At 29.7% G+C, this 21,545-nt stretch overlaps 6 protein-coding genes and 2 long non-coding RNA genes across 18 annotated transcripts; 2 read left to right on the top strand and 6 right to left on the bottom strand.

The window, feature by feature from the left end:
* Positions 1 to 42: 42 nt before the first annotated feature.
* Positions 43 to 1,668, bottom strand: LOC117211566 (F-box only protein 44-like). Its single transcript, XM_033455580.1, has 3 exons — positions 730 to 1,668; positions 502 to 645; positions 43 to 429 (listed from the first exon to the last, which is right to left on the bottom strand). The coding sequence occupies exons 1-3, from the start codon at positions 1,282 to 1,284 to the stop codon at positions 268 to 270; spliced, it is 861 nt and encodes a 286-aa protein (XP_033311471.1). The 5' UTR covers positions 1,285 to 1,668; the 3' UTR covers positions 43 to 267.
* Positions 1,669 to 1,863: 195 nt separating this feature from the next.
* LOC117211568 (60S ribosomal protein L18a) lies at positions 1,864 to 3,117 on the bottom strand. Its single transcript, XM_033455590.1, has 3 exons — positions 2,972 to 3,117; positions 2,351 to 2,530; positions 1,864 to 2,276 (listed from the first exon to the last, which is right to left on the bottom strand). Exons 1-3 carry the CDS (start codon positions 2,987 to 2,989, stop codon positions 1,941 to 1,943), a joined length of 534 nt encoding a protein of 177 aa, XP_033311481.1. The 5' UTR covers positions 2,990 to 3,117; the 3' UTR covers positions 1,864 to 1,940.
* Positions 3,118 to 3,319: 202 nt separating this feature from the next.
* On the bottom strand, positions 3,320 to 7,119 carry LOC117211563 (5-aminolevulinate synthase, erythroid-specific, mitochondrial). Of its 2 annotated transcripts, none has more exons than XM_033455573.1 (4): positions 6,925 to 7,119; positions 5,307 to 5,364; positions 3,785 to 5,070; positions 3,320 to 3,713 (listed from the first exon to the last, which is right to left on the bottom strand). In XM_033455573.1, exons 1-4 carry the CDS (start codon positions 6,925 to 6,927, stop codon positions 3,462 to 3,464), a joined length of 1,599 nt encoding a protein of 532 aa, XP_033311464.1. In that variant the 5' UTR covers positions 6,928 to 7,119; the 3' UTR covers positions 3,320 to 3,461. The 2 variants fall into 2 exon arrangements, with proteins under 2 accessions (XP_033311464.1, XP_033311466.1); XM_033455575.1 differs by lacking the exon at positions 6,925 to 7,119 and adding an exon at positions 5,585 to 5,603.
* Positions 6,194 to 7,047, top strand: LOC117211569. Its single transcript, XR_004488268.1, has 2 exons — positions 6,194 to 6,520; positions 6,600 to 7,047. It is a non-coding gene; the product is annotated as an uncharacterized LOC117211569 (long non-coding RNA).
* A 1,048-nt stretch (positions 7,120 to 8,167) lies between the features above and the next one.
* On the bottom strand, positions 8,168 to 8,749 carry LOC117211570. The gene is made up of 2 exons (XR_004488269.1): positions 8,609 to 8,749; positions 8,168 to 8,304 (listed from the first exon to the last, which is right to left on the bottom strand). It is a non-coding gene; the product is annotated as an uncharacterized LOC117211570 (long non-coding RNA).
* Positions 8,749 to 11,303, top strand: LOC117211564 (protein disulfide-isomerase A3). Its single transcript, XM_033455576.1, has 5 exons — positions 8,749 to 9,103; positions 9,417 to 9,648; positions 9,716 to 9,924; positions 10,004 to 10,114; positions 10,193 to 11,303. The coding sequence occupies exons 1-5, from the start codon at positions 8,958 to 8,960 to the stop codon at positions 10,965 to 10,967; spliced, it is 1,473 nt and encodes a 490-aa protein (XP_033311467.1). The 5' UTR covers positions 8,749 to 8,957; the 3' UTR covers positions 10,968 to 11,303.
* A 756-nt stretch (positions 11,304 to 12,059) lies between these two features.
* LOC117211567 (ras-like GTP-binding protein Rho1) lies at positions 12,060 to 17,318 on the bottom strand. 8 transcript variants are annotated; one of them, XM_033455587.1, is made up of 5 exons: positions 17,180 to 17,317; positions 16,850 to 17,046; positions 13,609 to 13,769; positions 13,142 to 13,525; positions 12,060 to 13,066 (listed from the first exon to the last, which is right to left on the bottom strand). In XM_033455587.1, the coding sequence occupies exons 3-5, from the start codon at positions 13,762 to 13,764 to the stop codon at positions 12,986 to 12,988; spliced, it is 621 nt and encodes a 206-aa protein (XP_033311478.1). In that variant the 5' UTR covers positions 13,765 to 13,769; positions 16,850 to 17,046; positions 17,180 to 17,317; the 3' UTR covers positions 12,060 to 12,985. The 8 variants fall into 8 exon arrangements, with proteins under 8 accessions (XP_033311478.1, XP_033311477.1, XP_033311475.1 ...); XM_033455586.1 differs by having other exon boundaries at positions 16,850 to 17,098; positions 17,180 to 17,289; XM_033455584.1 differs by lacking the exon at positions 16,850 to 17,046 and adding an exon at positions 15,045 to 15,130 and having other exon boundaries at positions 17,180 to 17,249.
* Positions 17,319 to 19,176: 1,858 nt separating this feature from the next.
* On the bottom strand, positions 19,177 to 21,451 carry LOC117211565 (small glutamine-rich tetratricopeptide repeat-containing protein alpha-like). 3 transcript variants are annotated; one of them, XM_033455579.1, is made up of 4 exons: positions 21,028 to 21,155; positions 20,257 to 20,597; positions 19,696 to 20,163; positions 19,177 to 19,618 (listed from the first exon to the last, which is right to left on the bottom strand). In XM_033455579.1, the coding sequence occupies exons 2-4, from the start codon at positions 20,574 to 20,576 to the stop codon at positions 19,507 to 19,509; spliced, it is 900 nt and encodes a 299-aa protein (XP_033311470.1). In that variant the 5' UTR covers positions 20,577 to 20,597; positions 21,028 to 21,155; the 3' UTR covers positions 19,177 to 19,506. The 3 variants fall into 3 exon arrangements, with proteins under 3 accessions (XP_033311470.1, XP_033311468.1, XP_033311469.1); XM_033455577.1 differs by lacking the exon at positions 21,028 to 21,155 and adding an exon at positions 21,162 to 21,451 and having other exon boundaries at positions 19,204 to 19,618; XM_033455578.1 differs by having other exon boundaries at positions 19,204 to 19,618; positions 21,055 to 21,191.
* Between the last annotated feature and the right edge of the window lie 94 nt (positions 21,452 to 21,545).

Here is a 21,545-nt window from a genome sequence, read left to right as displayed (position 1 = left end):
ATATTATACAACATTATATATTATATATGCTTAAAATTCATGTTACATTGTAACTTTTATATACAGTTTAATAAATATTCTTAATAACTCAATGATAAGATATACAAATATTTATAACGAAATGTACTTTGAATAATATAAATATTTTGAAAATAGTTTCTAATCGTATGAACATGATTCATATTTTTAATAAAAATTTACTTCAATTTCATTCAATAACATATTCTGCATTATATTTTATTAGTCCACATTAGGTGATATATTGATTTATTCATTTTCGTGAAGTTGACAAGTAGGAATTTTCACATATACACATGCGCCTGCCATTTTACTACCATAGTGTCCAGCCCAAAATAATTTATCAGCACCACCATGATAGAAAGAAATTTTTCTGAGTCCACGTCCATAGTTTTTAAACTCATGTGACATCTGAAGGAAAATGTAAATGTATTTTATTATTTCTACAACATTTTATATTTATATTATATGTATAAAATATACCTGGTGCCACTGATTTTGTTTTTCCCCTTCAATACTATCACGAAAGTGAAAAAGGTCTATGACATTATTATTTTTCCCTAATAATTTGATAGCACATTCATATATAGCTGGACAATCCCAACGACAACTGTACCATTCACTCACCTATAAACATAAATATAAATAATAATATAGGTAATATGTTTTCTACAAAAGTTTACATTAAGTACAATTAAAATTTTGTAATACCACTATTATAGGCTGTAACTCATCTAGAATATATGGTGTCAATCCTTCGACTTCTAGGTCAATTATTTGTGCTTTAGTGCAACTTTGGTGAGAAGTAACAAAACAGAATTGTTTTCCTTCAAAAATAAGTTCGTTATTTGGCAAAGGTGGAACTCCCACTGGAGGATTTTCTACTTTCCAACAATCACCACCTTCACTAAGAATTTTCCAGTACTTATCTCTTCCACATTCTCCAGAATGATTTTTCACTAAGTTTCTTTCAAAAGGTCTCTTTTTACACATCAGATAATACACATGCCAGGGCACTTCTTTATACAAAAGAAGTGATCGACCGAAAGAAATTTCTGCTTTTTTACGCCAAACGTAAGTTTGAATTAAAATTTTCCAAAGTTTGCAAACCAATTGACAATTTAATAATGATTTATAATCAACATAACAAAAAATTTCTGCTAATAATTCTTCTGGTAAATATTTTCCACCAAGAACTAATCCATTATCACTTTTTTCATCGTACATCACGCGAGTATTCATACCACTGCCATGAAACTGTCCCATTTTTATTTAGGAATAAATAATAATTGTTTTGATAAATAATATAGTAAAACTATTGATATTAATTTTCGGAAGAATATTTTCTGCCTTTTATTTGTACAATTTTGATGTTTAGAATAATTTTAAAATTTAAGAATGTAAATAGAACTTAAAAAATTACATATGCTTCTTCAAATATGAGTTATTTACATAACCTTCTCGAACTGCTTTAATGAAACTATTGACTGGACTTGGATTGTTTTAATAAAACTATCACTTACATTTATTAGCTTCGTTATTTCAATCAAAACGATAAAAAAGTTAAGAATCTATACAAGTTTCAACATTGAAGTCAAATCCAATTAATAGTAATGATTCATTTATGAATCATTACAAACTAAGTACATGCGTAATTGTAGTAGTAATATGTTTATGTAAACAATTTTGACATCATTATACAATTTAACGAAGGTAAAAAATTCAATTAGTTTATATAACTATTTATAGTAAAATTTTAAAATTGTAAAAATTATAAAAATTACTTAGAAGACAAAAATGGGATTATATATATGTATTAACTCAGGTAAACAATTGACAAGGTAGTGCATTATAATAGATGTTTTATTTCATTTAGAGTAATATATTTGATGTCAATATGCAAATCATTTAATTCAAAGTATTTAAAGAAAATAGGTACGTGGTTTTCGAACACTGAAAAGTGGCATACGATTCCTATGATGAATACGTTTTGGCAATGGGAATTTAATTTTCGAATCGTGGAATTGTTTGACTTGAGGTCTTCTACAATTTGCCGCTTTTACAACTTCGACTTTAATGATCTGAATTGAATGAGCACGGGCACGATGACGAGCTCCCATATCTCTGTAGCATTGCGTTACAGCACCACTGACAGAGAGATCTCTATATTCTCTATACATATTATGAGTTCCAGACCTTGAGTCATATCTTAACCAAATTCCAAAATTCTTGATTTTGACTGGAGATTTTTCTGGTATCTGAAAGATAATATATTTAGGATAAAATATTTAATAAAAGCTTTGTATTAGTGTTCAATATATGTAACAATTACCTGTTTCAAAGAAACAATTTCTCCCGTAGATTTCTTAAATTTTTTGAGTTGGCGTAAAAAATACCAAAATCTAGATTTTGCGACGATAGCGTCAGGTGCAAATATTCTCATTTTATACAGCGGTGTAGTTGTCTCTTTTTCGGTCGGTAACTTACGACCGATTACTTCAAACTCCTTCAACTGTACAAAGAATGTTGTAGAGAGATTATTTCTAATATATATACAATTTTATTTAGTATCTATACACTTGTTTCTTGTATATACAATTGTTTCTTTCCTTTTTCTTAATTAAGTTTAAATTAAATTAAATGCTTTAAAGCCAATTTCTTTCACATTAACTATATTGTATATGGAGATGAAAATATAAATTATTCTACGCTGATATCTACCGTATTTTGTACTTCAATTTAACAAAATATAAAAATTATTAAAGCTTTAAATCATACATGAACATGTGTTAGCGACCATAAAGTGTTAGGTTAGTCACTGTTAATATGTCATCTAATTATCACTTTTATAATTTTGAATAAACTATTACAATTTACAAAATATAGGTATTAAAGAGGATTTTCCTTAAGTGGCAAATTTAGTTTTCAAAGATAATTTTAAATATTTACTTACTTCACCCTTGGCTTTCATTTTGCTGTGCGTACAACACGATGATAAACCGGAAAAAGATCAAGGGATTTTTGGTTACTTCGGAAACGGAACCATTTAATTTTCTAGTGAAATATGATTTAACCATAGACAAAATGTAGTATAGATTGTAGGCTTAATAATCTTATACAATCTGATCTATTCATCTCGAATACAATTTCGTATGCTTTTATACTATACCAAAGTAAAACTAACTGTTGCAATATTATATATATAATCTTATTATTACAAGAGATTTGCTGAGTAATTAAATACTATTATATTATTAAATAATGTTTTATTGAATGTTTTATGTAATAAAATTAACTTTGATTAAACTTCTTTTATATTTCACCATAAATAGATGCTTGTTCAACAGCAAAAGTATTCACATAATATAAATTTGTGTACATAAATAAATTATATTTATATTATACAAATTTTTGATAGTTTATTCATTTAAATTTAATATTTATCAATGAACTCGAATTGCACATGGAATGTTGTCTGGCTTATGTTCGACCGTCGGTATATTCAATCGATGAAAGACATGTAATATGTCTTTTACAAACTGATCCATCATAGATAGAGTATGTTTTGGAGTTGGGGCAAGTCTTAATTTTTCTTCACCCTTTGGAACAGTTGGATAATTGATGGCTTGAACATAATGCCCCTTATCTTTTATTAATAAATCAGCTAATTGACTACATAATAATGGATCTCCAATCTGAAAGACAATTGTAATTTAATGTAATAATATTAATAATGCGTAGAAAACCTAATATAAAGGAAATTTACTTTTATCGGTATAATGTGAGAAGGTGATTGTTCTAATGGAAGACCTGCAGCTGTTAAAATAGATTTCATATAAGCTACATTTTTTTGATGACTAGCCCTTAATGATCTTCCTTCATCTGAAGTTAAAATTTCAACCGCTGTTAAGGTACCATATAGTACTGTTGGTGGTAATGAGGTCGTAAAAATAAAACCTGCTGCATAACTTCGTATCATATCTATTAATTTAGTGGATCCAACAATGTAACCACCCATATTGCCAAAAGCTTTTCCCAAGGTACCAGATATAATATCCATTTTATGAAGCACCCAATCTCTCTCTCCAATGCCAGCACCTGAATAGCCATATAATCCAACAGCATGAACTTCATCAACAAATGTTAAAGCATTGTATTTATGTGCAATATCACATAAGTCTTCTAAAGGACATATATCACCAGTCATAGAATGTACTGTTTCAAATGCTACGATTTTTGGTACAGTTTTGTCTACTTTGGAAAGTAATTCTTCAAGATGTTTTACATCATTGTGCCTAAAAATATGTTTTGGTACTCCACTATTTCTTATACCCTGAATCATGGATGCATGATTTCCAGCATCGGAGAAGATGTGACAATGTGGTAAAAGTTTTGCTAAAGTATATAAGGTGGAGTCATTAGCAACAAAACAAGAGGTAAATAATAAGCCAGCTTCTTTCTGATGCAAAGAAGCAAGTCTTTTTTCTAAGATCTCGTGCCCTATGGAATTTCCGGATATATTTCTAGTTCCTCCTGCTCCTGCACCAAATTTATTCAATGCTTCTCGAACAGAATTTGTCACTGCTGGATGTCGTGACATCCCTAAATAATCATTAGAACACCAAACAGTGATAGGTTTCTCACCCCAAGAATATTCTATTCCAATTGGAAAACTTTCTGCTAAACGATTAACTTTTTTAAACACTCTATAAGAATGGTCTTTTTTCTTTTTCATAATTTGTTCATGAAAAAATTCTTCATATGGAAAGCTTCCTTTTTCCTTTGATTCTAAAGGTGATACATTGATAATATCTTCCTCAACTATAGGACTAGCTACTTTTACAGCATTTTGTTCTTTAGCAAGAAATGGACATTGACTATTTATAGCTTTTTCAATCTTTTCAGACTCAGTACTATTTACTTGAGTGCTAAAAAATTGAGACATCACTGGACAAAGCTGACGGTAGTTCATAATTACAGAAGCTCCATAATTACGAATGTAATTTGCAGAAAGATGTGTCAAAAATGGACAGGGCATGTTTTTTAAGTTGCCTAAAACATATAAAATCGAAATATATATGGTATAAAGGTTACACATAATATTATTGTTAATTGACATATATTTTAAAAAATTATGTAATAAATGCGATTGTTTAAATGATAAAGAATTATTTCGCTTAAATAAAGAAGGTATCGAGGTCAGTTGTATAAAAAATAAAGTCGATGAAAGAAAAAGTGAAACTACAAGTCATGATGATACGACATTTCAAAAGTCAAAAATGTGTTACCTGTTATAACACTGGATAAATGATACACGTTGACGTAATGGATATATTGCCGAACAAACTGAAATATAAAAAATTTAATACATTTAATTATCAAGGTGAGAGAAACTTGAATACTGTGATTGATAATCAAATAAACTCAATTTTATGAAAAAATTGGATAGCAGATCTAAAACCTATCACACCGACAGGTAGGCACTAAATGTATGGTATACATATTAATGCAGGTGGAGGGTAGGGATAAGTTACGAAGTCAGAATCACGGTCGTATTGTCATATACCAGATCTGGAAACTCCGTTGGTGGGAGTATGGCTCTTGTGTGTTGGAGATGTTTCTCAAATAAGGCGCTTCAGTTGATTTCGTAGGCTTTATCGTGTAGCGCGCTCTGTGTTTGCAATCTACAATACGATCGTGTTTACAACTAAACTCTACTCTATTATGTAAATCTACATTTATTTGAACAACATTTTTCTGTAACACATAAAATATTGTATGTTTACTTTAAGTACATTGAAAAAAGTTATGAAAAACAGTTTAGTTTATGCCTGCTTTACCTTCAGAGGCAAAGGTGGCGCTAAATGTAAAAGTCTAACAAATCCACTGCAGCGCTATAGTTACGACCAATTTATGAAGCACACCTTTGGAAGTTAAAAGCCTTACCCCCTCTACTGGAGTTTCTTCCCCGTGATTACATCTGTATAAGTCTATGCTCTTAAAGATAACTAGGTCATAACCCCAAGCTAGTCATCTCTGTCACAACATAAAATTACAACTATAGAGATATAAAGATAGAAGCTGACATGAGAGCTGAAAAAGCAGTATTGGAATAAAAAGCGAACGCTACATAGAGGCCCCTTCTGTCCTTGTCTAATCAGGTATGCACAATGGCGCTAGTTGATCGGCGTTAGACTGTACATACTACTGTACAAGTGTGCATGCGTTATTAGACAAGGACAGAAGGGGCCTCTATACAGCATTCCCTTTCTACTCCAATATCGCATTTACTTACATAGTATCATATGACTCGACTACTCTATCCTTACATTTCTATGTAACTCGCAGCTTGCAATGCTCGCAATTGATGTATTAGTTTTGCGAAGTTCGCTTATTAATAGTCTCAAAAAGATTGGGTCGATTCGAGCGATCGGACGATATCGAATTTGTTATGCGTAGGGCTACTTCCATTAATCTTTGAAAAATTGTCATGCGCAATTAGGTGATAAATCATTAATTTCATTATGATTTTGAAATGAAATGAATCAATTATCAAATACTGTTATCAATTTATTTTCCAGGATATAAACATCAGTACCGTATAATTGCTTAGTTGAGAAAACTGATATGCAAGGGAACATTTAGTAATTCATTCACAACATTTATCAACAAGGTACGAATCTTACACGGAATATTTAACGATCAATTCAATTTAATAGCAGACATAATGTATTATAGAGAAAGATATCAAATCTATTCAAGTTTTTCTTTCCATTTGATTTTTACTTATATTAATTACTTGTATTAAGTATTAAAAGTTTTAATAAAATGTATAAATATTTGAATATCCATATGATGAATGCATAGAACATTAAATTTTATTGCAATAATGTCACAAACACTTACCATAATGCATGCTAATCGATATCTGTAGCGTTAGTTAAATAGGAAAGATAAATAAAATTCTCGTCTTCCTAATATTTTGTAACACAAGATAACACAGCGTCTTTGCAACTAACCAAATTATGCTTTTGTTCCCCGTATCCCCGTTTTGGTTACATAAGGCTTTTCCTTTTCATTCTGCAAATTCATGTTCACGCTAGACACAGACAAACGACCAATCACTATCGTTTAAAGGATTATTACAATTCCATTGACATTCAATAAGTTTGTGCGTCAAAATATGCTTTATTGCGGCTACATATATAACACTACTACAAATGCATACGCGCATTTCCACATATAATTAATTATTTAACGTTAATCAAATCAATAAATATCATTGTATCCTAAGAAAACATAGCAATAGCAACACACTTGATGTCTTTTTATATTACTTTGTCATTTTTTATATATTTGTTTTATTCATTTTTTTATATATTTTTATCTTTATATTTTTATCTTTGATCATAACAATGTTAACAAACTCTTTTGTATTAAGAATCATTTCTTATCGCTGTCCGAAATTCTATATGCTAGATTTTTTGCATTATTATAATTATAGTTATTGTTAATACGATAATATTATGTAAGTGACTTTTCAATGTCTTGCAATAGCAACATGTCTGTTAATATTGTATAAGCAAATATCGCGCTTTGTAGTAATGGATAACTCAAGTGACAAAACATAATATATTCTTCACTTTGTAATCATTTTATCCGAAATTCTGTGTAAAATGATAAGTTTTGATAAGTAATATATCAATATATATATGATAAGTTTGGATAAGTAATATGAAAAATACATTGATCTGTGTGCTTAAACATTGTCACGATTAGATTATTATGTAATCTGAGATACTCCTTTACGTTTTTATTGTTGCACAAGTCTTTTTTTAGTCCGACATTTTATTCGGAATTTTACGTACATATATGTGTAATAATAAAAAGCTTTTTGTTAATTCAAACCGCTTGTAATCGATTTTTAGTATCTCGTAATTAGTTTAATTTAAATAAATAACTTCTTTAAATCAAATGTTCCCAAAATCAATATTTTGTTGTCATCAACATGTATGTTTATTTTTATTGTTTATCTATTTCACATAGAATAATTATAAATTTTTATACACAATATACGCTATACACAAATAAAATTGTTACATTTTATTATTTCAACTATAGAAGTATATATTACTACAAAATAATTTTCAATTAAGAAATTAAGTGATGTAAAATATGAACCACGATTTTTTAAAATTTTAATTTGACTCTTGTTTTAACAGCCATTGTTTGAAAAAGCCACGGGCAATGATCCTATTTAGTTCACGCTGATTACTCTAGAGGGATCTGAGATTACCATTTTTCAATGTATTTAAATTTAGAACCGAACTTTTCATATATAATTGATAAATGTCATGATTTAAAATTAATATGTATCAAGTTTTTAATATCGATACTCCAGTACTAGTATTAGTATTGTGATATTTCGACAAAATAAATTCATTTTAAATTTAATTATTGCATATCATTACTAATTTATTTCTTATGTTATGATTATTACCAGTATTGTTGCTATACTTAAATTAAATAAGTAATTAAATTATATAAGACATGTATTCAAGCGGTCGTATTAATGTTAAAATATATTTACGCTAAACATCATGGTTTATATTTAAAGTAGATCATCCCGTGACGGAAGAGATTCTTTGCAATGATACTGTTATAAATTCTTTTTCAGTTTTCCCCACCAAAGCGAACGTCGACGAAATACATTTTGTTACTGTGAGTTGTTCGGAATCTTGCCTTAGTCGAGTGTGTAGGTGTCGAATCTTGTGTAAAGGAAATATATCACACACATTCAGAAGCAACGGCCAATCAGAACACGACAGCACTGCGTGGCTACCCTAACTTATAACAAAAGCCACGTCTTCGACAGGCAGTGTCTTTAGAAGAAAGATTGCGTTCCGAATTTGATTTAGAAACAAGTACTGTTGTCTACAATGTTGCTCAAGTATTTTACCTTCCTTTCCTTGATCTTCGTTAATGTCTTGGCTGAAGAAAAAGATGTGGTGGAACTTACCGATGATACTTTTAGCCATGAATTAGAGCGGCTTGAGAACACGCTTGTTATGTTTTATGCACCATGGTAAGTAGTTTCTTTTACGATAATTGTATAGAAACAAAAATAATTTTATTGTTTTATTGTTCTATTGTTCCAACTGTAATTGTAAGAAAATTGATCAAAGGAGGTATTTTCTAAGTTCCGATTTCGATAATTTCAAGTATACCGGCTTATGACACGTTAATAGTTGAGAATGTGTTACATTTGAAATTCTTATTCTTGTTTCTATATAAAGGAACTGTTATTATTTTAACTTGTACGACTTCTGTGAATATAAAAATAATTTAATTTTACACTTGAAACTAATTTTTTACCTATGTGAATACTAAATTTTCAGGTGTGGTCATTGCAAACGATTAAAACCAGAATATGCAAAAGCTGCTGAAATGCTCTTGGGTAATGATCCTCCAATTACTCTTGCCAAAGTAGATTGCACAGAAAGTGGAAAGGATAGCTGCAACAAATACTCAGTTAGTGGTTATCCAACATTGAAAATCTTTTCTAGAGGTGATTTTGTTAGCGATTACAATGGACCTAGAGAAGCTGCTGGTATTGCCAAATATATGAAGGTAAATAGGATTTTGATATATACAAATTATTTAATCATCTTATATAAGTACCTATGATGTATTCTAGGCACAAGTTGGTCCAGCATCTAAAGAATTAAGTGGAGAAACTTGTTTGAAATCATTCTTAGACTCTGATGAAGTAAGCGTTGTAGGTTTCTTTGAAAAGGAAGACTCAGCCTTAGCGACATCCTTCCATGCTGTTTCTAAGAAACTTAAAGAAAAAGTTAGATTTGCACATACAACAGCAAAATCACTTTTAGAGAAAGAAGGACATAAGTAATTTATTTACATTGTCATAAATTTACTTTAAGACTAAAATTACACATAAAATAAAATATATTTTCTTGATTTTTAGGAATGCTATAGTTCTATATAGACCAAAAATTTTACAGAACAAATTTGAATCAAACACTGTGAAATATGTAGAGTCTATGGGTGACATTCAAGAATTCATTAATAAAAATTAGTAAGTTTCACGAATATTTGTTTTACTAATACGATATTTAAATCATAAGTATCGTTTTTAATTAAATGTGTATTCCAGCTTTGGTATTGCGGGCGTTCGTACCCGGGATAATGAAAGAGAGTTTAAAAATCCATTAGTTGTTGCATACTATGCAGTGGATTATGTTAAGAATCCGAAGGGTACAAACTACTGGCGTAATAGAATCATCAAAGTTGCTAAGGACTTCCCCAAGTTAAATTTCGCTATTTCTTCCAAAGACGACTTCCAGCACGAATTAAATGATTTTGGAATTGATTTTGTTAAGGGTGATAAACCTGTTGTTTTAGCAAGAAATGCTAATAACCAAAAGTTCGTTATGAAGGATGAATTTTCTGTCGATACATTTGAGGCATTCTTAAAAGATATAGAAGCTGGCACTCTAGAACCATATCTAAAATCTGAACCAATACCTGAAGATAACACTGGAAATGTTAAAATTGGAGTAGCCCGAAACTTCGATGAAATTGTTACAAACAATAACAAAGATACATTAATTGAATTTTATGCACCTTGGTGCGGTCATTGCAAGAAACTGGCACCTATTTACGATGAATTAGGTGAGAAACTTGCGACCGAAGATATCGAGATTGTGAAGTTTGATGCCACTGCTAATGATGTTCCTGCCCCGTACGAAGTTCGAGGATTTCCAACACTTTATTGGGCGCCCAAAAACTCCAAGAATAATCCAGTAAAATATGAAGGTGGCAGGGAGCTTGATGATTTCATCAAGTATATTGCTAAGCACGCGACCAATGAATTAAAAGGATTTGATCGTAAGGGAAAGACTGTTAAGCCGAAAAGTGATGAATTGTAAATTTGTTCACATTAAGATGTGGAGTTGTTTATTACAATTTTTACGTAAGTCTCAGCAACAAAGCTTGGAGTGAAATTTTCCTTGTACGATTTATAAGTGTGAAAAAAGTGGCATGTAGTTAAAAACGTAAAAGCTAAAAATTTTATGAATGAAAGAAATTAAAGACATTTGGTAATATGACTGCATTTATTTTACAAAGTATTTGAAAAACAAAGTGAAAAAGTATAATTAGAATAGGATTGTCTATATATATTATGTAACTTTATAATGTTGTATATCATGTAAAACTATGCAGAACTGATTTAGAATTATGATGTCAATATTTTCCAGATTTAACAAATTATGTCTAAGATTCAATTTTCCATTCCATTTTTCATATATATCTGACTATATAATAAGTTGAAATTAATACATTACTTTTTCATTTATATCCAAAATAAAATAAATTCTTTTTATACAGTTTTGTGCATTGAAAAACTATATTTATATTCTTTAAGTTTAAAAAAGATTCCTGATACGTACGTGATATTTTAGGAAATATTTAAAATAAAGAAAAAATCTTATTCAATAAAATTGTAAATGAAGATTCACTTTATAAGTGATATATTTTATACATTCATGAACCTTCACAGATTCCTTGTAAATTCTAAGAAATATCCTACTGCTTGAATTTTGTATATTTAAATTTACAGATATTGAACTGCTTTAGGAGTAATAGTTCACAAGCATTGATTAGTAATTTTTATTGTTAATTACAATTTATTATAGTAATCATGGAGTAAATATCTTATATTAAGGCTAATTAACTATAGAGCGGTCTCTTAAAACTCAAAAAACTTATCCTGGCTTCACTCTCCTAATCGTAAAAAATTTTTTTCTCCCTTTAAAATTATACTAAAAAAGTGCTACATACAGATGATTGAGTTTTCTCCTGGAAGTAACTTTTTCAATTAGCTACTGATACGACGAATTATAACGTCGTAAAACTATTTATAAAGAATTGTGAAGATGTAGAAAACAGTATTCAGTATTCTTTCTTTTTCCGTATGTGTCTTAAGTATACAAGTACTTATGTCCTTTTGATCCTCGAAGTCAAAGTGATACGTTTATTATATATATATTTGTTCGTAACATTATGGTAAGAAAATAAGGTAAAGCGATACGTACTTTTATTGTTGTTTTATACCATGAAATAGACAAAAAAATGCTTTAAAAAATCACGGGACATTCATGAAGGCATAATATCTCATCTATTCCAAGAATGGTGACATTTTATGTACAATCTTTAATCCTATATGGACCAAACATATAGACCAACAAAAGAGTTCTTTATCGCTCTCTTTATGTAGACAATAATAAATTTAATAGATACTATGATATATCTGAAATGTTACTATTTTAACCCTTGTTAAACATAGAAATTTAAATTTTTTAATCTTATCTCACAACTTTGTGCATGTAACAATAACCTTTTCTTTAGAAAGATGTAATTACGAATTTATTCATCTTTTTTTGTTTCATTAAAGCATATTACCCAAAACTCAGTCTTAATAATTTTTGTATAACAATATCTGAAAATCATTTTATTCTGATAAGGATCAAAACGATAAGTAACTTCTATGATAACAGTTAATATATTGATATATCTTGTAACTCATAGCATATCCTCATAAAAACTGCAGTAGTGTTTGTACAAATTCTTAGTAATTTATTTCATTTAAAACACGATCGCACTTATTGCAACATTAGAGAGAGTCCATAAAGGATTAACTGATACAATCGTAATTAACAGTACATTCTTTGCAAATTATTATAAAAGAACACTTGCAAATTTTGCAACGGATTTTAATTTGCATATATTGTATATATTGTGGGCGTATTTTGTGGTAGTTTTTCTTTTTTTTTATAGACTTGTTTTATTGTGTAAAATAATTGAAGATAAGTTGTTGTTGTTATATTATAGTTTCCGCTGGGGGCTTCCGGCATAACAACTAGCTTCATTGCAACTAGCAATTCCATTAGTGTTGTCTCATTATCGGTGACAGTTCGAGAATTATAGGAGCCAACATCTTCCCTTTTTCTTCTTTTTTACCTACGAACTCACATAGTTTTTATAATAACGTCTGATCAATTTATATTCAATTTCATGCAAACCTGTAATGAATAATGCTTACTTGTAGCGCTGCCCGAGTGGCTGTTTCAAACACTTCCCTAATACCTTCCTTACTCTTAGCAGAACATTCAAGATAAGCAAAAGCATTGATTTTTTCAGCCATAGCTCTACCTTCTTCTGGTTTAACTGGTTCTTGTTTCATCTTGCTAAGCTCTTTGATGGTATTAGGATCATTGCGCAAGTCTTTTTTATTTCCAACAAGGATAATGGGCACATTTGGGCAAAAGTGCTTCACCTCTGGTGTCCACTTCTCAGGAATGTTCTCCAAGGAGTCGGGACTATCGATAGAGAAACACATTAGGATTACATCTGTGTCAGGATATGACAATGGGCGCAACCTATCGTAATCTTCTTGCCCAGCTGTGTCCCAAAGAGCCAGTTCAACCTGTTATAGGAAATGTTCTTTTAATATATTTGGAAAAAATACAAAAATATTAAATATGTGAAACAATTTCTTGTAGCACTTACCTGCTTTCCATCAACCTCAATGTCTGCAACATAGTTTTCAAACACTGTAGGTACATAAACTTCAGGAAACTGATCTTTGCTGAAGACTATGAGTAAGCATGTTTTACCACAAGCACCATCACCCACGATAACCAATTTCTTCCTAATGGCTGCCATGAATTCTAAAATGTAAATCATTAAATACTCCTTTATTAGTACTCTAATATAACCTGCATTATTAAAATTTTAATTTTATGCATATAACTTTGATCTCTTTAAAATATATTAATGCAGAAAATAAAAATATAACATCCACTTCACATCAATTGACAAATTTTTATGTACATAATTTAGAGATATTGAATATGTCAGTTGTTATGTTTAATAACAGTTATAAGTGAGTATGCATGTGTTTTAATATTCTTTCAATAACTTACCCATATATAGATATTACAATTTTGTGTAATATATTTGTTCAAACAAAAATGAGTGTGTATTTAATTTTAACAATTTTTGTTTGTTAGCGATCAGTAATATATACAGAACATATATGCTTGATCTTGGTATTTATCAGAGTAAAATAATAAAAATATATACCTAACTTCTATTGTTTTCATTTTATATGTATACATATATACGCATACAAATATATGTATATACAATAAGAAATCTATAAATTATGAATGCTAATATGTAAATTGTACTTTATATATCAATAAATTCTAATTGCATTTGTATACAATATAAATGCATGAAGTATTTTAAGGACTACTCAAATACTAGTGATAATGGATCTAAGTTATTTGAGTTAATATCTTGGAAACACCACCTAAAATTAGTTTAACTAAGAGCATGCAGTGAGTGAACACATAATACACATAAGATAAGATAATAACTTAATGGAAAATATGATGAATGTTGAAAAGATGTAATCAATATCAATGTTAACAGAAACTACTTTTCCTGCACCTTGGTAAGGCATAAACAAATAAGAAGCAATTTTAAATACATAAATACAAGTGTAAATAGATATAAAGACATAAAGGAAGTAGTGAGAAAGATTGAGAAAAAGCATTCTTCAGGATAGAGTTAGAAAGAAGTCAGGGTAATCTTTTGAAACTGTTCAATTAGATTCATCTTTTGACAATACTATAATGAATGATTTGAATTCAAACCTCGTAGGGTATAAAACTTGTTACCTGAAAATATTGTATCCATTTGTATTTAAACAAAGTACTATATTAGTACTAGCATTACAAACATACACTCCCTACAGCCCTCTGTTTACTTAAATTTACGTTGCTAAAAATTGCTTCTAACTTCATAACTGTTTGCTACTTATATAGTGGGTACGATAGGTAACATCTTTTTGTGTCTATATTTCATATCTACTTTAGTACTATTTAGAAAGCAACCTACGAGGGCTGAAGATTGAAAGGATATTGATTGGGTCGTACCTGATCCAGGGTACCCCGTATCGTCTGGACCGAGGCATCGGCCCATATTGCATCCCATGTTTTTAGTTTTTCTTTCAGCGTCTCTGCTTTAAGTGGACATTTTATATGTTAGAATGGATAAAAGGTTGCGAAATAACTGCATGTACTACACAGATGTCATATAAATATCATATATATGTAAATATGTATGCATATGTCTTGTTTCTATCACAATTATGTATTTAGATATTTGCAAAAGTATTACATATAATCTATAATCATTGAACAACATCTTTATAATTTTGATTCATAACTCTTTCCTTCAGATATATATAAAAATATGTACACTACAAGGCTTTACAAGAATACCAAAAACTAAATATAATGTGAATTTAATGTTATCATAGTGTTATCATAATGTTATCATAATGACTTCATGTACACATTTAGATGAAAGATTACAGAATTCCGAAATGCATAAGGTAGAGCTTTAACTACAGTGTGTATAAAAAAAGAAATATATATTATATATATTATTTAATCAATTTCTTAATTCATATACAAAGGTCTTTGCATATTAATATATTATATGTAAGACCATACCTTATGCCTTACAAAAGAATAATGATGTCTTCAAAGAACATGCATAAACACATAAGTACTTTTCTGTATTAAACATGCACTATTAAGAAACATGTGTACCCATGAAAAATTATTTTTGAAAAGCATAAATTAAATGTAATAGGCAACACATTCATATTGTACACAGTTAAGATGCTTTATAATATTTTAATGAGAGAAGTTATGATTATTCACTATTTATTTAAAGACAGTGATAAATAAATACGTATATTTAAGAAATATATGTATGTTATGATATAAATTAGAGTACTAAAACTTTTTAATATAGAATCCTACTTGTTAAAAGTTTTTGTTATAACGCAGACATTCTTCTGTTTTATATGTCACACTTGTTAATATACAGAGGAGATTCTAATTTAAAAGTTTTCATACAGATCAGAAGCAAGGACTTTAGCATTAAAGAATCTAGTGTATAGCAAAAGCAATGCAAATGAGGATTGTATATGTTAATATTAAGGCAATAAAATTTATATAAATCTTTAAATTTTGCATCATATTTGAGTATTACAAAAACTATTGATTACACAATGGTATAGTATTTTATTTTAGTATCCTTTAGAAATTAAATTATTCACTTTATATTAAACTAAATGAAGATCATGCGACTTATTACAAACTTTGGTCTATCACACATATAGAATATTTAAAATGGAAATTATATATATACATATATATATATATATATATATATATATAACAAATATATACTTAGAATATATATATACTCATATATTCCAAGTATACAGAAGCCAATTGTTTACCGAAAATCGATGTATGTTCACCTAGTACTTTTATTAGCATTCGGAAATTCCGATGAAATCATCCCAAAGATGTAAATTGTAAAAGCAGAATTAGGGGTACGCGGATATTTTGAAGAATGGATAGAAACGCGATGATTTCTAACATATCAAAGAACGTACCGGGCCTTTTGTTTATCGCAGATCTGACAGGGTAAACGACGACGAAGGAATGTCAAGATGAAACCGTGACACAGATATTTACTTACTAGGTTTCCAGACACGTATCCGGAGAGCTTTTTGCCGAATTTTGCACAGCCGGAAGTGCACAGGCGAAACCAGGGGAGAGAGGAGGGGATTTAAGCCTAAGAGGTGGAGGATGGGGGCGCTAGGGGTGCGACAGGATAGCGACGCAGGGGTCTAGAGCCTGGGGGACGATTTACATACTGAATTAAAGCCCAGGTCGTATTTGAACTGGTAGAAACGATCCCAAATCAGTGATTGAATGTAGTCGCGGTGGACAGCGTGTAGCTTCTCGTATGTTGAATTAAACGGTCGTCATGCGAAGATGCTGTAGATTCGTAACGCATGGCACTCCCTCGGCCCTCTCTCTATCACAGGAGGAGGAGAACGTTTTTTCCCTCCTTGACACACAGAGTTCCCCGTTGCGCCGTTAACAAAGCGACATGTAGCACGCTTAAACCACCCGGACACACATCACAGCACACTCTCACACTACTCCAACCAGTATTACTTAAGAAATAATTGCGTATTTACCTGAAATGTTAAGCGACAGAAAGTCAAGAAGATGGCAGCCTTCGATGGCCACACCTCAATCTGTGAGTGTGCGGCAATCGGCTAGTGAGGGGGGAGCATTATACTCAGGATCGTATTGTTGTTTTTGAAACCCCCTTTCCTAGAATTCCAAATATTTCCCGGTCAATTTTCCATAAAAATTGTCACGATATTTATCAAACACAGTATGTATTTTATATGATTAAATTTTCATAGCAGAAGAGTTGTAAGCACGTTTGAAACCGAATATTCATAGAACATTATAAGTAAAATTATTAATCATGAATATTTTTACAAAATTAAAAAAACATATTAGTCTTTATCAACTTTACATTAATTAAAACGTTTCTGAGCCTATCTACGTATTGTTATATCAATTCTTATTTATCAAGTGGTTTTATTCACAATGATAATATAGTAATACTAGAAAATCGATAATAATATTAATATGTTTCAAAAATTTGTTATTATTATTATAAATTTGAATAAAAACTTATTTTATGTCTAATCAGCTAGTCTAATCTGTCTATGAATATATGGATGTCTAATCTACGCACCATTTAATGATACGTTCCTGGGCAATGCTACAAAACCAACGAATCATACGCCATCGCGCATATCAGGAACCTGTAGAGGGACTTTGCGCATGCAACATCATGTTTCACGGATGTATGTATATGTGGGTGAATGACGGGAAGGGTTGGAAAATATGTAAATAATGCTGCATCGCAGCTTCGTCACCCAGCGCCCCTTGTATGTAACACGTGAAAATCATGACATTAACTTTATAATCATGAAACGAATAAAAAATTAGTATGAATAAACTATTTGCTTTTAAGATCGATTTAATTTTCATTATATATATATATAATCATTGTTTTTCTGATAAAATGAACATTATCTTTTATTAAAAAAGCATAAGAGTAATAAATTATACGTATAATTCACGTAATAGATATAACATTACTTACATACACTTATGTTTTCGTAGATTAATATGATAATGTGTGGCATATAATTTCGAATGAACAATGCAAACGCGCCTAAAAAATTAAACTTAGCCGGTATAAGAAAAGAATGAAACGTTATGTTTTCATATAATATTATCGTTTTATTCTTATCATTATATCACTTTACTTTTATTTTTCAAATAATTTACTGGTTTCATGGAAATTCAGGAATGACAGATGTAATTTACAACATAATAGAAAAACTCATTCTCCAGGGTGAGAATAAACGAATAGACTAATCGATGGTGATATTTATTTGTGAAGGCGAATAGTGTATAAATTTGCAATTATCCATAAATATAAATTTACATATACATGCAAATATGAAAACAAAATAGAGTATAAAGTCTAAAAAAGTTTGTGTTTTTATATGTACACTTCGTATATACTAAATAAAAATGATGTCACTATTGTACACTGTATACGACATACGATCGTGCTAGTGTATGACGCACACAGAATTGACATGTACGTTTCATTAATTTGAAACAATGTATCAAATAAGGCTTTGAGGATTTGTATCATTTTCTTAAATATACACTTATTGGATTAAAAATGTATTTTTTATTTCATAGTGATTATTTCTTGTAATAACATTTCTACATTATATATAATACTAGTTGCGAAATAATTGAAGAAATGATACAGGAAATATATTTTGAAAGTATTTAATATGATTGTTACGTATTTAGAATGTATTTAATTATGTACATTTTTTATTGTAAAGGTAGCTAACATCATAACTTTTTAAATATTTTGAATTTTCTGATACTTTCATATCCAATTTTAAAACAAAATATCTATCATTAAAGTAGGTGGTAAGAAACATAATTTTTTCTTAATTTTCAATATGTAGTAATTTATCAAACAGAAATTATTTTTACGGTAAGTAAGAAAATGTATTGTACTATACAAATCGGTTAGAATAGATTCAAAGCGATGTTGTAAGACATAGAAAGCAACACAGTACATGTTGGAATATCTATCTCATTCACGAAATATTCACTATATTCTAACATTTATTATTTAATCTTCACATATCAAACATCATCAGCACACACCCAAAAAACAAATTATCATGTTCTGTTCAATAATTCAGTCATAGGAAAATTTGTATAGTATATGTATATGAATATCATTTTAAGATAGTGGTAATGTAAATTAATCTTAGTCATCATTTTTCACATTTTCATATTAAAAATGATACACACTGTTCTGTGACTATGTATGTGTTCCAATTAAATTTAGTTATTTTCATTTTATGTGGAATTTTTAAAATATATCATAATCATAGATTTCTTAATTTTGTTGTGGTGGATCTGGATCATTTGGATTTCCTCCCATTTGCCTTCTTAAGGATTCAATTAATTCAGGATTCGCATTTTGTAATTGTTGAGCAAAATGTTGACCACTACAAAATTTTTAAATATGATATATTTTTTAATGATATTAGATAGCAAATGATTGAAAAGTATGAGTGATACTTACGCTTCTATAAGAGCATCCATATGTCCTCCTTGTTCTACTTGACCGCTCATAAAATTGCTCACCATGTTTTGAAGTGTTGGATTAGATAACATTTGACGGGCCATGTTCATAAGAGCAGGGTTACTTAGGAGTGAACTGAGATCCATGCCTGGCAATGTACCTCCACTTAATGACATATTGCTCATGCTTGGCTGAGTTAATTTTTCTTCTGCTACTTGTAAATTATTTTTATAACTTTCATTGTCAGGTTCCATCTCCAAAGCTTTTTGATAACTTTCCTTAGCTTCTTTATGTCTTTGGAGACTAGAATATGCTAAACCTAATCGTCCATATGCTTTACTATACGAAGGATCAATGGATAATGCAGTATGGCAATCTTTAATTGCTTGTTGATAATTGCCAATTTTACTATATGCTGCAGCACGGTTACAATAATATACTGCATTACGACCATCTAATTGAATTGCTCTAAACAAACAATATTATACTATTATGTAAACAGTATTACAATGTTTATAGAAAAATATATATCTTATCTTTATTCAAACGAAAAATATATACTTTGTATAATTAGTAAGAGCTTCGTGATGTTTTTCAGCTTTCATAAGAGTATTTCCTTCATTTTTTAATCTTTCAGCTTCGATTTTTGCTTCTGGAGTAGCTTCTGGAGCTAAATTGGGCTTTGCATTTTCGATGGAAGACTTGTATATTTCATATAAGTTAAAATTTGTTGGAGTATCAGATGCTTGTACATTATAAGCACTTTCTAAACACTGTATTGCTACTTCAAGGCTCTCTCGAGAATCTGCTGTAATATCACCTTCTTCTAATTGTTGGGTTAAGAATTGAACAATTGCTGCTACCAGCCCTTTGACAGCCATTACTGCCTTTAAGGAACTGCTCTGTTTGGAGTGACAAATTTAATTATAGTATGATTACACGTTACGCTATAACGATGACACAAACATAGGGTGTTTAATATCATTTAGTAATGGAAGATTTTTGATACGTGTCATAACCTTAAAATAGTTTACCGATTAAAAGAATAAAAAGATTTCGTTAAAAGGAAAACTTAAAATTATTGTTTTAACTTTAGCAAAATCGACTGTAACAATATTATCGGTATCGCGTTAATGAATTGTTAAATGTTTTATTATGCCAAATCATCATAGATTGACATAACCAAAAAAAGACATGCAGGATACAAGCAGACAATTAAATTTCGTTGATTATGCTTTAATTTTTTGAAGTCGAAGAAGAGCCTCTATCTACCGTAATTATATTAAATAAGTTAATCTACATACGCTAATGTTTGAACTATAATTTGCTTACGGTTAATTACAGACAAATAAAAGTTACCCGTCTATGGTGATATGATACCCTGACAGTTTCATTTTAAGTCATTGATTTTACAACATTTTTAATCTTTCTGTATATAAAGGAGCACTTTTTATATTTGTATGTACCTTAAAACTTTAAGTATAGTGCCACACAGCAACAATGAAGAACAGGCAATGTGTTTCGATGGCTTCCACTTTGTGAAAAACTGAAACCTTAACACTTAATATTACGACAGTCACAGAATTCGTCGTGCAATATTATTACGGCTGTTCTGAAAATTTTTGCTATTTAATTGATTTAATTACTTCTATTTCCGTGTGATAATTTTTATGCCATTGGTTGTTCTTTAAATCTCTTTTGTAGAAACGAACGAATTAAAGTCCAATACTTTCGTCTGAATCGCGCTGGCGCAATTCGATTAACACTAAATGTCTTTTTAGATGAAAATATTATAGGTGTCTCAAACCAGAGCAATAAAATAAAATCGTATACATATTAAATGCTAGAAA

This window comes from Bombus bifarius, unplaced genomic scaffold, assembly GCF_011952205.1.
Source record: "Bombus bifarius isolate JDL3187 unplaced genomic scaffold, Bbif_JDL3187 scf7180000008239, whole genome shotgun sequence".
NCBI classification, from domain to species: Eukaryota; Metazoa; Arthropoda; class Insecta; order Hymenoptera; family Apidae; genus Bombus; species Bombus bifarius.
This window is presented reverse-complemented; position numbering and strand designations above follow the sequence as displayed.

Excerpts from the sequence above, each read along its gene's own strand:
- LOC117211566 (XM_033455580.1), bottom strand. The coding sequence starts at position 1,284 with ATGGGACAGTTTCATGGCAGTGGTATGAATACTCGCGTGATGTACGAT. Across the intron at positions 646-729 it reads AGTTACAGCCTATAATAGTG|GTGAGTGAATGGTACAGTTG; the intron begins GTATTACAAAAT and ends TTATGTTTATAG. Across the intron at positions 430-501 it reads AACAAAATCAGTGGCACCAG|ATGTCACATGAGTTTAAAAA; the intron begins GTATATTTTATA and ends ATTTTCCTTCAG.
- LOC117211568 (XM_033455590.1), bottom strand. Across the intron at positions 2,277-2,350 it reads AAATTGTTTCTTTGAAACAG|ATACCAGAAAAATCTCCAGT; the intron begins GTAATTGTTACA and ends ATTATCTTTCAG.
- LOC117211563 (XM_033455573.1), bottom strand. Across the intron at positions 5,071-5,306 it reads TTTATCCAGTGTTATAACAG|GCAACTTAAAAAACATGCCC; the intron begins GTAACACATTTT and ends TATATGTTTTAG. Across the intron at positions 3,714-3,784 it reads CTCACATTATACCGATAAAA|ATTGGAGATCCATTATTATG; the intron begins GTAAATTTCCTT and ends ATTGTCTTTCAG.
- LOC117211564 (XM_033455576.1), top strand. The coding sequence starts at position 8,958 with ATGTTGCTCAAGTATTTTACCTTCCTTTCCTTGATCTTCGTTAATGTC. Across the intron at positions 9,649-9,715 it reads GTATTGCCAAATATATGAAG|GCACAAGTTGGTCCAGCATC; the intron begins GTAAATAGGATT and ends GATGTATTCTAG. Across the intron at positions 10,115-10,192 it reads GAATTCATTAATAAAAATTA|CTTTGGTATTGCGGGCGTTC; the intron begins GTAAGTTTCACG and ends TGTGTATTCCAG.
- LOC117211567 (XM_033455584.1), bottom strand. The coding sequence starts at position 15,102 with ATGGGATGCAATATGGGCCGATGCCTCGGTCCAGACGATACGGGGTAC. Across the intron at positions 13,770-15,044 it reads TACGGGGTACCCTGGATCAG|AATTCATGGCAGCCATTAGG; the intron begins GTACGACCCAAT and ends TTTACATTTTAG. Across the intron at positions 13,067-13,141 it reads CCACTCGGGCAGCGCTACAA|TTCGTAGGTAAAAAAGAAGA; the intron begins GTAAGCATTATT and ends AAACTATGTGAG.
- LOC117211565 (XM_033455577.1), bottom strand. The coding sequence starts at position 20,576 with ATGGCTGTCAAAGGGCTGGTAGCAGCAATTGTTCAATTCTTAACCCAA. Across the intron at positions 20,164-20,256 it reads GCTCTTACTAATTATACAAA|AGCAATTCAATTAGATGGTC; the intron begins GTATATATTTTT and ends TTGTTTGTTTAG. Across the intron at positions 19,619-19,695 it reads ATGGATGCTCTTATAGAAGC|TGGTCAACATTTTGCTCAAC; the intron begins GTAAGTATCACT and ends AAAATTTTGTAG.